The 14,929-nt window shown below is 43.5% G+C and overlaps 1 protein-coding gene across 1 annotated transcript; it reads right to left on the bottom strand.

The window, feature by feature from the left end:
- Window positions 1-10,177: 10,177 nt before the first annotated feature.
- Window positions 10,178-14,326, bottom strand: LOC115337704 (cytochrome c oxidase subunit 7A2, mitochondrial). The gene is made up of 4 exons (XM_030006116.2): window positions 14,174-14,326; window positions 12,862-12,951; window positions 11,272-11,356; window positions 10,178-10,393 (listed from the first exon to the last, which is right to left on the bottom strand). Exons 1-4 carry the CDS (start codon window positions 14,189-14,191, stop codon window positions 10,335-10,337), a joined length of 252 nt encoding a protein of 83 aa, XP_029861976.1. The 5' UTR covers window positions 14,192-14,326; the 3' UTR covers window positions 10,178-10,334.
- Window positions 14,327-14,929: the final 603 nt, after the last annotated feature.

The raw sequence follows: 14,929 nt of genomic DNA, 5'->3' as shown, positions 1-14,929 counted from the left end.
TGGATCGACAGAGTAACAGTCTACTCTGAAGTGAAAGGAAAAATTATCTAGGAAAAAAACCTACACCAGAGAAGCCTGTATCTTTGGATGATTCCACAAAAATAGTCTCACTTTAGTATGAAAAATTGTTTGCTTAACTGGCATTTCTGCAAACTCTCAGCCTGAGAACAACCAGGACTGGGAGATTCCCTCCTGCATGTGAGTGCCAGAGGTACGGACCACACCAGTCTTGCTAAAACCCCTTTTGCTGTTACAGTATGTCTGCGCTTGACAGTCACGTAATTTTTTGACCATTTCTAAACCTTGGGGGAGATGGACTCCATGGTCATCATCATCCCTCCTCCCCCCTTGCCCCACCTTCCCAATCTCAGTACCTTGATATCTAGAGCGGCAGGTTGTGACATTCACCACAGCTCTTTCCTCTCCAAAAGAAAGAGCACAAGAGGCAAAACTTGGGCCAGGACACAGCCAGGGAATACACGGAGCCCAAGGAACTGGATAGCCCAGGTTATATATACTTCCATGAGACCTGTGGGGCTCTCATCTGCATGTCACCTATCACAGGTGTTGATGGACACATGGAAATGTTGAGGTTTTGTGGAAAAGAGTCAGGCAAGAACTTAGCTCCCAGGCATTAAAAGCACTGCCTTGGTATCACCTGTCAGGACATTGATGAACTCCATATGAGCTAACTTTAAAAATGAAATTGTTTCTTTTGCACAAGTCATAATTGGCTAGTGACTGAAGGAGAAAATACACAGAGCAAAAGAATGCAGATTTAAATCAGCATTTCTTATTGCAGCCTTGTGGCTGCTGCTTCCCAATATGTTGAATGCTGACAGTTCCAAATACCAGAGCATAAGATTTATTTGGATTATAAATAGATGTTGCCCTGTGCTTCAGTATCAGAGGCACTTTGTTGTGTAAACAGAAAACTATTGGGTTTTGTTTCTACTTTTAAAGGTTACTTGAAAGCTCCTACCCACTCTTTGCTGACAGCCTTTTTCACCTGTTGGAGTTCAGTGTCTCTCTCGCGTATCAACACCTCTACAGCCTGCAGAGGCTTCACAGGAAGCTGTTAAAATGTCTCCTCTCACATGCCCTTTCCTCTGCTCTCTTGGATGCTTTCCAGCTGGCCTCCCTACTCTGTTAGTTTTTAGCCACCCCAGTTTACTGAACGTCTTGATTTTGGCGTTGTCCTGATTTCTGTTATAACATATTCTTCTCCGGAGAAATATGTTTGCTGCTGGCTCCAGTGCCTCTTGTTTGTGATTGTTTGGTTTTTGTTGTTGTTTGTTTGGTTTGTTTTTTTTAAGAGTATTAAAAAAAATCATCTGCTTAGGATTTTTAAACAGTTTTTTAAGCACAAATTACACTCTGAAACACCACCCAGGTTCTTTCCATCCTTTGCCATTACATCTTCTAGAGTGTAAATGTTCAGCTGGTAAAGCTGACCTGTTGCTCCTTCACCCTCTGCCCAGTGCTCTTTGAAATGTATTTAGGTGATGTGCTGCTTAAGGCACATCACAACATGGGGCTTTACTACATCATGGTCTTCTTCCCCAATTAAGAACAGCAGCGGCTGCAAGATGAGGTCCCTTTCTTTACGCTAGGAGTAGCTGTTGGGACCTTATTTTTTAATAAAAACTACAGAATCTGCTTCTCTAACCTCCAGAGAAGCCGAGAAGGCAGAGAGGGGTTGTGGTCCTTGACACATGCCCCACCGTCGCAGCTTTGCTGCTTGAGAACATGGGCTGTGATCATTGCTCCGTCCTGCAGGGTAACCTCAGGCAGCATTTGGCTCTGCATTAAGATTCGTTCAGGTGCCTGCATGTGAGCCCAGGATCTAAACATCTGCGATGGCTGATGAAGATCTAGTTAACGAATGGAGCGGTGCCTGAGCAGTTTGACTGCCCACCGTCCGCAGGGCTTGGCTCAGCTGCTTTCACATTGGGCTCTAGAGCCATCTGAGTGCCCGGCAGCATCCGAGACCTCTCGGGGAGCTGCCAGCTACAGCCCAGGACCCATATACGCTGGCACATCTCAAACTGTACTAGACCACTTGGGAGGCAGAGGCGAGCCCCCCGTGCTGTTTGGGTGCCACAGGCATCCTGCAAGGCCCCCAGCTGCTACAGCACGTGTGTGCGAGTCTCCTGCAGGTCCTCTGTTGTATTTGCCAGCCCCAAGAAAATGCCTCAAATATAGCTTGAGATGGTGTTAGACAGCCAAGTTTAGCCAACTGTGTTGAACACTTTTGCTTTTCACCTCTGGTATTTGTGCCAGCCAAGTCTTCTGCTGGTGCCAAAGTTTGTAGCCTGCTCATGTAAATACCTATTTACTGGGGACCAGAAAGAGACTGGCAAATGTGCCTGATGTTGATCAAAAGACATTTAGATGGTAGTGATTTCCAGTCTCTACCCATCTGCTTTTGGATCTCAGACCCGAACAGAGACGTAAAGATTGTGACAGAGGTTCCTGCCTAACTCTGTAAAATACATCATATGCAGCTTTTACTGCCTAGCCATACAGTTGATGTCTCTCCTGCACCACTCCCAAGTTTTGTGAGTTCCTTTCAGAAACTGCATTTACACCCCATATTTAATTAAGCTGGGGTAACCAAAAGTTGTGATTCCCCTCTTCTTTTCCTAGAAATCTGGCCATATATTTAAGTACTATTTCCAGAACTAATAAAATCTTTCTGTTGTAAGATTTTTTTCTATTTTATGATTTTAATAGAAGAGAATTTCTTGGTATTGCTCTTCTAAAACATCAGGCTATTTAAGTAAATGTCCGAGTAAGGATTTAGGAGTCTAAGTTTAGGCACTTCTTTCCAAAAATCTGGGAGAAGGTGTACTAACCTCCCAGTGGTCCCAGTGCAATGCTCCACACATAGCACATATTAGCACACTGCACTATATTTAGCAAAATGTGCCCTACTGCTCCTAAGAGATGACTGAATAAACCTTGATAACAAAGTTGGCCTGGCTCCTTTGGGACTTGTAACTTCCCACTGAGTAATAGAGATCATTAAAATGTTTTAATTATATAATTCCCTTTTGCATAGTGTTATGATAGATAAGATTGCATGTTTGTGTCAGCCTTTCCATTATAAACTTCAGGTCCCAGGGCATTAGTCATCCAAAGTGCTCATGTTGAGATGAAACAATGTGGAACTATTTTGATATTAAACAAACATATATAACTCAATTAGTTAAAGAACACATTTGTAGCTTAGAGGTCCTGGTGGAATCACAAACACCTCCTTGCACCCATACAGGAACAGAAGCTGCTCACAGTTCTTCAGAACAAACTGTCTCAACAGGTGAGACAAGCTCTAGCAGCACCGAATCTCCCTCTCTCCCTTTTATTCCAAAGAACATCTTTAAATATCTATGCATAATGTTATGGTCACACTGATGAGAATGATACCAGGAGATTTGCGCAGAAACTCTTAGAGGAACCTTAATTTGGGAGTAAGAACATTTTGAGCAGATCACGTACTTCAGGTCCTGCACAGCCCTTATTTCTTGGTTAAAAGGGAAAACTTCTGTGAAAAATGAAAGAAAGCCATCTACAAGTATTTAATTATTTTTTTTTTTTTTTAAGATATTGTTAGAACTGGACAAACAAACATATGGCTCTTTTAGTCCTGAGAAGTCCTCTACAAAATTTTTAACCCAAAGAAATTAAGAGACAGCTCAAGTTGTTTCTGGATCCTTGTGGCAGCTAAAACACATTTGGATTATCACATATAAAGTATCTCAATTGAACACCTTACTGTTCTTTTCAAGGAAAACAGTCTGCTGCTGCTGGTGGTGAAATCACAGGGAACTGCATCTCTAGGTGAGCTTCACAGACAGCCTCAAAAAGAGACTTATTCCTCGATGCACCTCTAATGGTAAGAATACCATTTTATTACACTGACATATCACAAAACACTCTACTCCTCTCTTATTTTACACCTCTATTAGCAGTCAAATGCGTGTTGCTCATAGAGGAAAGGGACCACCTATGCTACAACACATTTTTAAAGCAATACCGTCACCTTGTTCGTTTCATACTTAGTTTGTAACAATTCTATTTAGGAAGCCTTAATTTAGGTAACTCTAAACCTCCAAGCTTCCTGTGATCTTTTCTGTTGTAGCTCCTTCTGTGTTCTGGTATATGTAAAGCTTAAATATTACCAGATCGTCCCTTTCCAATTTATTTCCATCCCCACCAGACAGCATCTTGCCTTTATTGCAGCCAGCAAAGACCCAACAAGACAAGGGACAGGCAGGTTCACCAATGAAAATACCAAAGCTTGTAACATAACAATAAAACAATAAAATACTGGGGAGGGAGAGGAAAGAGAATTACATGCACCGCATAATCCAGACAGAGGAGAGGAAAGATCCCTACGTTTCAGAAAGCTCAGATTGGTGGATTAGGAAGTCAAAGAAAGAAACACATTACCGAAGGACAAATTCATCCCTCTCTGGCAGTTTTCTCTAGGACATAGCAGGCTCTGTGCAATGGGAGTGAATACTTTGTGAGCTGAGTGAACTGTATACAGATACTTGTATTCCCCAAGGAGCTAAACCAGGACTGCCTGGCTGGGGACTCGGTGGGGTAACACGCTTCTCTCCAGTACCTCCCCAGCCCCTACAAGTCAATTTGGCTTGTCAAAATGTGTCACAGCATTTATAAACACGAATCCCAGCCAATTACCTTTTTGTGTGAGGATGTATCTTTTTGAGAAAATAGATACAAGTGTGCTTTAGCTTTACATGTGTTTTGGGGAAGCCTGTGATCAGTTGGTCTAACAGAAAACCTGTGAATAATAAAAGCAGCTCTTGAGAAATACTGAGACAAGATCAAAACACGTATCACAGACTGCATGTGCTGCCCACCAAGTTTGAAGAGTTGAATACACACATTCGTAAAAAGTACAGTACAGCCAAGAGACTCTCCTCAGATTGTGTTTCTGGACAAGCCATTATTTTTACAGCAGAATTGACTGAGTAGTGAAAAAATAAGTGGAAAGGCTCAGGCAAGTTAGACTAGAGAAGGTGGTGTTATTATTAAAAGGAACTTATTTAAAAAAATAATCACACAAGCATGCACATGAAAAGATACATTGGTTCTGACTTACTCATCCCCTAAATACCTTATTTAGGGTCAAGTCAGGTCAATCAGTTTGACTTTGTCTCTGAAAGTCTGATTCACTCTAGCAACTATGAAGGTCAACATCCAGCTCTTTGATATGTAACAGAATTAGGAAAGAATGGGAGAGTAAGAAAGGACAGCTTAATATGAAAGATGCCAAAAAAATTTCATCACGTTTTCTCATAGTTCAGAGCAGTAATAGCCAAGGCGAGCAATGTTAGAAAAGTGGTATTTTTTACTCTGGGATCTGGAAAAAGAAAGAAAGTACAGTTAAGATCATACACTTAGACATCTCTCTGGTGTTTTCTTTTTCTTCTGAAAGTTTCTGAACTTTTTCATGGTGCCTTTTAGAAAGCCTGTGCTGTGATATTGTGTATTATTAGTCCTCAGACTGTTACTGGGGAAATTTTTGTGTGTGTTAGGCTAATTGGATCTATACATATATTCAGCAGCCAAGAAAATGTAGCCCAGGGCACAGTTCTAAGAGTAGATAGTTCTGAGCTACCTTCCCAATGGAGAAGGTAAAACATGGTCTGTACGCCTGGAGTCTCAGAAAGGATTGTGTAACCTAGAACTGTAATAATGAGAATTTAATTTTCACCTGTTTCATCTGTCTGCTTATTGTTTGAATAGTCATTTCTCTTACAGTAGAAGGAACAATTTTTTTTTCATTCTGCCAAAGCTGGCACACTACTAAGCTTTCTTTGTTAACCTTAAAACCATATAAGTTTAAAAAGCTAAAATAATGAAAAATAGGGTGGCAAGGGAAGTGGAAGAGATGGAGTGCTCATTGCCTGTCTAGCAGAAAATGTCCCCCATATTTTTGGGGTGAAATTTAGAACAATCCAGCTCAGTGGAAGCCAGGATAGTGTTCCCATGTCCTCAGCTCCAGGAGGCTTTCCCATCCTTTAAAGCAAAATATAAAAAAATCATAGCTACCATTTCTAATAACAGCAACTTGAAAATAAATTTCACATGAACCTGAAATAGAAAAAGAAGTTTACATGAAATCTCTGCTGGGGAAAGATACCATGTGTATTGCCTAAACACAAATCAAAAGTAGGGCTGCAGTAAGGTAGCAATATTGTACATCAGTATAATACCTAACTCCAGAAAATATTGATTTAAGGATGGTAATTAAGCACTACAGTAATAGAACCAGACAAGAAAAGCACAGTTTTGAGTGTGTTAACTGCTAGCAGTCCGTGACTTTATATTACCACTTCATTTTCTAAAATTTATAATTTTTTCACATTAGCGAGAGTAATAGATGTTGCTTATTTTATTTTCTTATAAAATACCCATAGGGAGACTGAAGGAGATCTTCAGATACTTCCAAACACTATCTGTTAATTTTAGCCCTAGAGAAGATGCATAGCTCTCTTTTTGCATTTTCCTAGAGAAAGACAGTATAGGCAATATAGGCACCTAGTTGACACCTTTTGGCAGCTCGTGATGTGGCCGTGCCCGCAACAAATCACACATACAGACTGAACAGCAGATGGGAATTTCCCCGTCACCTTTGTAAAGCGGTCCCAGAAATTGGTGCTGAGCAGCTGAGCGTGGGTCTTGTTTGGTTTCATCCTCCTACTGGTCCTGCAGCAGAAAAAAATCCAGAACCGCTGGCAGAGCCGCGGCCTGCGTACGCCACCCCGTGAGCTCTCGGCAGCAGCACCTCCCGCCTGCGGGCTCCGGGGACACGGTTTGGGGTTACCCTGCCAGGACAGTCTGCTGTCATTTGTTATGCCTTTAAACAACATTTCAAGGCGCTGTCTATAAATACTGATTGCTTTGTAGCACGAAGCTCTTTTTCCCAGCTTGCGTTTACAGCTCACAAGCTGCCACCGCTCCCGAGACAGTCAGCGGACTCCGAGATGTGGTCGATTGCGAGAAGAACAACGGCTGCACCGTCTGCTTCGGTTGCACAAAGAAATGCGTGTTTACCGCCTAGCTCATCGCAGGATTTTTATAACTTAGACTATTTAAACCACTGTCCTTCCTTCAATATTCTTCATAATTCCTGCAGGTGGGGAAGCACGTGGGCTTTTAAAAGATTTTGATCTTTCCTTATGCTGCCTTCCAGATGCCCACCACTTGGTCCACATCTTGGTAGCAACCCTGGGCACATGGTAGCAGCAGACGCCTTACCAGTGTTGCAGAGAGCAGACTGATTCCTTCACATGCTGTAAAGCATAGTTCACTGTGCTGTGAGGTTTCTCATCCTTGTAGGCATCAGCGTTCATCTCAAGCTAAGCTGTACCCCATTTCCCAAACCTTCTTCTGAGACATCCATCCAGGCAGTTCTTACTCTTTCAGTCATGCAGCTGGCCAAACCCACCTATGCAGAAGGGCTACCACCGAGGCCTACTCCCCCACTCTCCTTTTTTAAGATTTTTGGTTCTGCTAGAGAGTTCTGAGTACACTGGCCCTTCCCTTCCAGTTTGCCTCAAATTTAACAAGCATACTATGGTTCTCCAGGATAGCAATGAAAAATTCTAAACAAACTTAATATACAAGAGGCTTAAAATAGTACTGTAGTGGGAAGCTCATTTTCACATTTTGGAAAACCCACTGTTTCCTTGAGAAACAAAAGGATTATTTTGATGGAATTTCTTTTCTTTTTTTTTTTTAGCAGCTCTATTTGTTACAGAGTCAACACCAGACCTTCAGCGTAGTAACCCACAAGTAGCAACTTGACAGGAAAGCTACAAAGGCACAAATCACATTAGGAACATAAAACCTTACTAGGGATGCACAGCTACCACTGGTTCCCAGAGACGTTCTTCCCCAGTAATTGCAATAGTCAAATTAGTAAGAGGCATCAGGGTAGCTTACACGTGGTTCTCATGCTTACCAGCTTACAGATGCTGCTAGAAGCAGTTCTCATAGAGCAGGCATTTTCACTGACAGCACTAGCTACTTTGGATATAAGGCTTGTTCCTAAATACGTGACAGCAGCTAATAGTTATTACTGGGTATCCCTGCCCAATTCTAAACCACAATCAAATTTTTCTCCCCCCAAGACAACTGTGGATCTCCAGTTGCATTTGTGGTTGTCCGTGTCACAGCAAGCTGATAAACACCACCTCAGCCACTGAAAGAGAAGGACTTTGGAAAGGATCATGATCAACCCATTAGCTTTATCAGCCATTTGCTGTGTCTCTACATATGCAGAGAGCTGTCATACAGTTCTGCCACTGAAACAGAGCAGGTGAGCACTCCTCAACCATGTTATTGCTAAGGCACGTTACCTAGTTTAAGGCACACAGTTCAAATTGCTGCCAGAAAGTCTGGAGTAGAAATGACATTGGAGCAGAGCTGACAGCTCTCCCAGAAACCATAGTGTTGACTGAGCTTTAGAAGCAGCAGGTACTGCCACCCCGACACGAAGGAGTAGCAGCAACTTAAAACTCAGCCATGCCTACAGCTTTTGCCTCATTTTCTGTGAGAGATCTTAACATAAGCCATTGAAAGATACCCGCCTACCCCTTTAAGTCTGTAAAAATCATAGTCGTCTAGGTGGAAGTGGTCATGTGCAATTGTGGCTTCCTTTAGAGCTGTGTACAGGAATGCTAACACCCATCCTTTAAACACATCTATTCCTGTATCCCAGATGAGGAAAGACTCTCCAGAGAAAGGACAGTGAAACCCTGGAGCAGGTTGCACAGAGGCTGTAAAATCTCTGTCCTTGGAGATGCTCCCTGTGTGATTGTCCAAGGCTCTGAGCACCCCAACGTAGCTCTGCAGCGGCACTGCTCTAAGCAGAAAATTGGACCAATTGACCTTCAGAGGTCCCTCCCAACCCGAATTATCCTACAAGTGTTTGAAACCTAATCCAGTTAACCTGGCGTGTACTTCTGAACTAGATCTGCACCCACCCTACAGACATGGGGCAGTCCTATTTTCAAACTACGGAAGAGTACAATTCGTAGAGATAGAAGGCAGTCTCTATGCATTTCGCCTGTCCTCGAGCTTACACAGTGTGCTGGAAAAATTCTTCCTAAAGACTGTTAAAAGCTGACAAAAATTAGTAAGAATTTGAAGCTTTTATAAGCACTGCCTTTAGTATCTTCAGTATTTCTGGCTTAACAGGGTCCAGTTCAGCCTAGATCAAATTAGCAGTCAACTGTCGGAGTATGTCCATTTAACACTGTAACACTTTTCAATCAGTAGAGAAATTCTAGCACTGCACTAGTACAGTTAGCGTTAACACTTACTGTGCCCCTCCTCCACTTTACTATTTGCTCTAGAACACGCTCAAATTCTCCAATAAACTTTTTTCCTTATTTTATGCTAAAGAACGGATCACTTTATTTATCCTAATGACTGAGAACAAGCTGGCTTTAGCCACCTGAAACATGAGGCAATGTTGGAAGATTACCAAGTCTTAATCATGATTAACATATATATGTTGATTTCATGGGCAGCAAGATAAATACACGATCACTTGCTAATCATATTTGCATGCTTAGAAATTTTCTTTCTTTTCAGGAAATATGATGTTCCATTAAGCTGTAGCAGAGAAAAGCCACTGGGAAAAAAAAAAAAAAATCTATTAGATGAAGGTGCTGAGTTCAACTGAGACTACTTCTAAGCCCCTGAAGCTGCAGAGGACAGTGTTACCACTTCTACATAGTAAAACCTGTCACCTTTGGATGGCGATCAGGAACCAGATTCCTCCAATTCCAGATGTATTACAGTCAACTTCCAGCAGTTGACAGCAAAGATACAGCATAACCATCAAGTCCTCAACATTCATTTCCGCACAGGTTTAATCTAATCCTAATAATTTATTACAAGATTAACTTGCTCTACTAAAGCAGGAAGAGGAAATTCCTATAATAAAGACGAGGTATCACTTTCCCATAGGGATTCAGGGCATTTAACTCACCTTTGAATTACTAACATAAACCACATACAAAGAAGAGGTTCAAAGTTCAAAGATCTGCATATTAATCAACTCAATATACATTTACTGGAAGTAAAGGCACTCTAACGTAGAACACATGATACAGTACAGACCACAACACAACGTAAAAACTGCTTTATTGATTGCAGTTAACATGTTACAATTAAATCATTATTCCAAGCATTAAGCTAGCTGCTTATAATAAGTATAAGCTGCCACTGGAGTCACATGGAATTGGACGAAGAGATGCTAGTCACTGAGGCGTCTTGAACTGGAATCATTTCTGCTTCTTGGGCATTGAAGCGACAAGCAGCTCGTAAACAACATAGGCTGTTCCTGAATTAACAGACAGAAAAGAAGTTTTCAGAATGGTAAACAGAATTCCTTTCAAGTCAGCTTGCCTTTCCCAGTTCATTCCAGAAGAAATATTGACAATAAGCAGCTGCAATTCAGTCACAACACATTTCCATAGCCACATCTCAATGATTATTTTTTTTTGGCAATTCATATTTTAGAGAAAAAAATCCTTAAATACCTCTCCATAGACTGCATAAAAATAAAGAAACAGGAAAAAAAAAGGGGAGAGGCATGTTTGTAGAACCTACACAAATGATCATAAATTAACGGTTACTCATTCTCAAAGTAACTGAACTGAAAATCCATTAGATCAACATATTTAAACTAGAGGCTATTACAAAATTATGTCACAAGCAACGTAAAGGTTAAACATATACAGTATCATGAAGTTTGGATATATTCTGCTAGATTTCACAGTACGCAAAACCTCAGCACAGCAAGTATCACCTAGCACTAAAAGGAGTCAGGCTAGTGAGAAAACTGGTATATGTATGTGCTATAATTACATTTTAGTCCTTTTCAGAGTAAGCTTTCTAAGTAGTTCTAGTTTTCTCTCACATCATACATGAATTCTGAACGAGTATTCAGCCCATAGTACAATTAGTCAGGGGGAAAAAAGCCATCTGAAGAGCTAAATTTGAGAAAGCACAAATAAATACATAGTACGTCCAAATGTGGGGTTTTTTCCCCCACTCTATGTGCATTTTGCATGTTCTAAAGAACAGACTAAAGGAACTGCATAACTAATTTACAGAGGAAACACCAGTCATGTTGGAGATTGCACCAAAGAAAAAGTATTTTAATATTAGCACATTGGAAATTGTACCAAAGCATAAATATTTTAGTATTAGCCTTACCAAAAACTGTAAGACCCATGGTGAGTCTATACAACAGAGCATCCCTTAAACCACCTTTAAGATGCACCGGAATGCCATTATCCTCCTAATGGAAACAAGTGACAAAAAGAAACTATTTAAATACAGTTCTTGCAATATTGTGTTAATACAACTAGAATTACGCAGAACAAGAATTACTTCCCCAAAGTATTTCCCCAACTTACAAAAGATACTGAACCTTATTTAGATTCCACTTTTTCAAGCTTTCACTCTGGAATCAGGTGATACTAGGGTATCAAGTGATATACTAGGGAAGTATAGTAAATGATGTGCACATTCATTTCTAAAGCAGTGACTGGCAGATGCCTAATCACTTCTGACACCAGTTGCCAGCCCCCTCGGCTGTACAGGATATAATTACCATCCCTAGAAACTTCCCATCCGTCTCCAGCATAGTCAATCCCTGCTATAGGGAGCGACAAGGGGAGGAGCCTCTACTGCCAGCTGGTGTCGTACAGGAAATTGTTTTGCTCCACCTGAAGTAAAACTCCTAGACACAGACCCACACGATCTTTACCCTTGTCAGCAAGTTCACGCTGCTCTGGAATTCAAGCTGGCCTCCAGTGCTGGTGACCCGCAACCCAGCCCAGCTTAACTTGCTGCCCCACAAGAAAGGAATGGGAGGAAGAAGAGATACGCCTAGAGATCTCCACCAGCAGAAACAAAACCTCTGACCTCACCCATCACCAACATCCCATTTCCCCTTGGCTCGCAATGAACGCTGTCCTCCTTAGGCAGTGTCCCAAAAAGACTGGCTTTCTCTTTCAGGGGAAAGGAAAGCAACAAGACACAAACACTATTAAACTGGGGCTTCTAATATATTTTTTCCCTTTCACATCACTGAAGTCCAGGCTAATCTATCCTCAGTATGAAGCTACTGCTCCAGGTTATGGCTCACAGTTGGGAGTATGTTCTTGAGTATCCACTGCTTTGGCATCTGAAGAACCACTAGTTCTCACTAGGTGGCCCTATCAATCAGGAAGAGAGTAATTCAGAAATTATTTTTAAAGATTCAATAATTTTCTACTAGTGAATCCAATCCCTTAAGACCTTTACTGTTTTCATAACTGAGAAGTACAATAATATCACATCCTCATTAAGAATTATGGGGGTCATCTATGAGCTATGAATATAACTGTAACATTGCAGGTTTAACTGTTCACTGTACTTCTGACCTCTCACTTGCTGTTTTTCTCTATTTGGTCTTAGGACATACTCCCCCATCTCATCTCATCTCATTTCAGAGTACTTTGTCTTTATCTTTGTACAGTATCTACTACTCATAAGAAACTCAGGTACAAATCATTTCACAGGGTAAAAAAAACCCCTAAAGAGTCAGCAAGTCAAGTATGCATGTACAAATACTCTTAATCTCTGTAGAAAATAACTGCCGATTTCAAACATCGTAGTCATACAACTTATTTCAAGAGCTCACCTCAGATGTAAAGAGGACTTTCACCAGTTCTTTAGAAACAAAATGTATGCAATTGTGATCTACTAAAACCTTATTACTCTACTAACATCATTCTACTGTCAGTGCTCACTCAATACCTGAAAAAGCTTCTGCTTCTCATGAACTCTATTTTCAAATTGCCTGCGTGAAGCAGTGCTTATGGTCCTCTGGGAAATTTGGCGAAGACCCTGAAATAAAAGATAAACAGTGTTTTTAAAAGGTGACATTTTTCAGCTATATCCACACTGGGTAGAAACAGTTTCTTTTATAAGTAAGATAGAAGTGGAAGGTACAGGAAGAAAGGAAAGTCTTTAAAAAACAAACAAACAAAAGTTCACCAAAGCCCACTGGTTTTGAATTCAGTCAATCTTTCAACAGACTATGTAAAAGACTGACTGACTGGTTACCTAAAAAGGAAAAACTCAGGAAAATTACTTTCAGTAAGATACAACAGATTTATGGATCTGCAGCATAACCATCACGACTAGCATCCTTTGGGGGGAAATCTTGACCTCTGCCCCTTAGATCTCAGTTTTAGTCACCATTTGCCGTGTCTGGCTCTAGCGATGGGGACAATAATATTTAAGACAAACATGCTTGTGCAGACAAGGATCTTCTGCCATAGCTGCAGTTCACCTGCTAGCCACCAGCACAGGAACTTCACAGGGCTGAAGAAGGCACCCCCCCACACACACACAGAGTTTAAAGACACATACAGAGTTTAAAGACACCCTGCTGTGTCCTAAGCTAGGATCTGTTTCCATAGTCAGATCATACGGGTGCTCCTTAGCACAGGTCAGGCCACCAAAACCAACGATCTATAATTCTTCCGATGGCTCCAAGTCTGCCTTCGCTGACACGCCAAGTCTCAGAGTGAAGAACCATCCGCACCTCTAAGCTGCCAGCAGTCTCCTTCAAGCAACACTGATAACATTGATTCTCTCCCCCAGAATTACCACCGCTAAAAACGCAGCCACGGGGCAAACATCCAGATGACGCAAGCTGCAGGTAACAGAACCCCATACCCCCTCCCCTCACCCACTCCCCCAAAAAACACGGTATAAAATTTATCTCCTCACAGACGGGCTCAGCGCACCCCGGACCCCCTGACTCAGCTCTCACCCCTTCAAGTACCTAACGCTCAGCACTAGGTGGAGCGAGTGGGCCAGGACCTGAAATGTAACACTGTCGTGTGTGTGTCCCCACACACACACCCCCGCAGCCCCTTCAGCAGCACCCGCCGTTAGCGGGGCCTGCAAGGGAGTCACCGGGCGGCCGAATCCCGCAGCCCGGCCGGGCACCGACAGCCCCCGAGGGACCCCCGCCCGGCTCGGCAGCCCCGCGGCGGGCTGACACAGCGGTAGCGGGCTCCTCTCCCCTCCTCTCCCCGGCCCGGCCCGGCGGCCTCACCAGCAGGTTCCGCCACATCGCTGCTCTTGGTCCCCTCACCTCCCGCCGGCAACAAGGGCAGCGGAAGCGGAAGCAGCTCCCCCCCCACCGACGGTACCACAGAGGCAGGTGCCCAGAGCGCCGCCGCAAAGCCTACAGCGCCGCCTCACCCCGCCAGCCGCGTCAGTCCTCCCGGCGGGGGAGGGGAGAAGATGGCGGCGGGGTGGGCGGAGAAAATGGCGGCGGGGGCGGGGGGGAGAAGATGGCGGCGGTGTGCACCGGCGAGGAGCGGGCTGGTGGGTGAGGGCGTACCGGCCGCTCTAAGGCAGGCTATTCCCCTCCTCACGCTCCTGCCACAGTCTTTCGCGGTGCCGCAGCGCAGAAGGGTCCCCGGCCCGAGGCGGGGGAAGGCAGCGGGAGGGGGCCGCTGCGCAAGGAGCCGTCTGCGGGCGGGTGAGGGGGGTCAGCGCAGGCCCCGCACCCCCTGCGAGGCAGGAGTTTTGTCCGGTGGTCGGTCCGATGGGGCGTTCGTCCCGTTTGGGACGCCCGGGAACCAGAGACGAGCTCCCCACAGAACCGCGGGATCCTGTGGCTGCCGGCCGCTTCCCTGCCTCCAGAGGAAATCCCTGAAAGAAACATCCCTCCGAGCTGCTGCGTACAGATTTTAACATCACCTTTCATTAAAAACTTTCAGAGGTGCGGGGGAGGGCTGGAAGGGTGTCCCGGGAGGGTACCACGGTGGGTGGATTCTGTTGACATGGACTCCCCCGAGGTCCC

Source organism: Aquila chrysaetos, chromosome 2, assembly GCF_900496995.4.
Source record: "Aquila chrysaetos chrysaetos chromosome 2, bAquChr1.4, whole genome shotgun sequence".
In the NCBI taxonomy this organism is placed as follows: Eukaryota; Metazoa; Chordata; class Aves; order Accipitriformes; family Accipitridae; genus Aquila; species Aquila chrysaetos.
Note: the sequence above shows the minus strand (reverse complement) of the source record. Positions and strands in the feature narration are given on the sequence as shown.

Bases quoted from the DNA above. Each gene is read 5' to 3' on its own strand.
- LOC115337704 (XM_030006116.2), bottom strand. The intron at 11,357-12,861 runs GTATTGAGTGAG...TGTTTCCATTAG, and splicing joins AGAAGCAGAAGCTTTTTCAG to GAGGATAATGGCATTCCGGT. The intron at 10,394-11,271 runs GTAAGGCTAATA...CTGTTAATTCAG, and splicing joins CATGGGTCTTACAGTTTTTG to GAACAGCCTATGTTGTTTAC.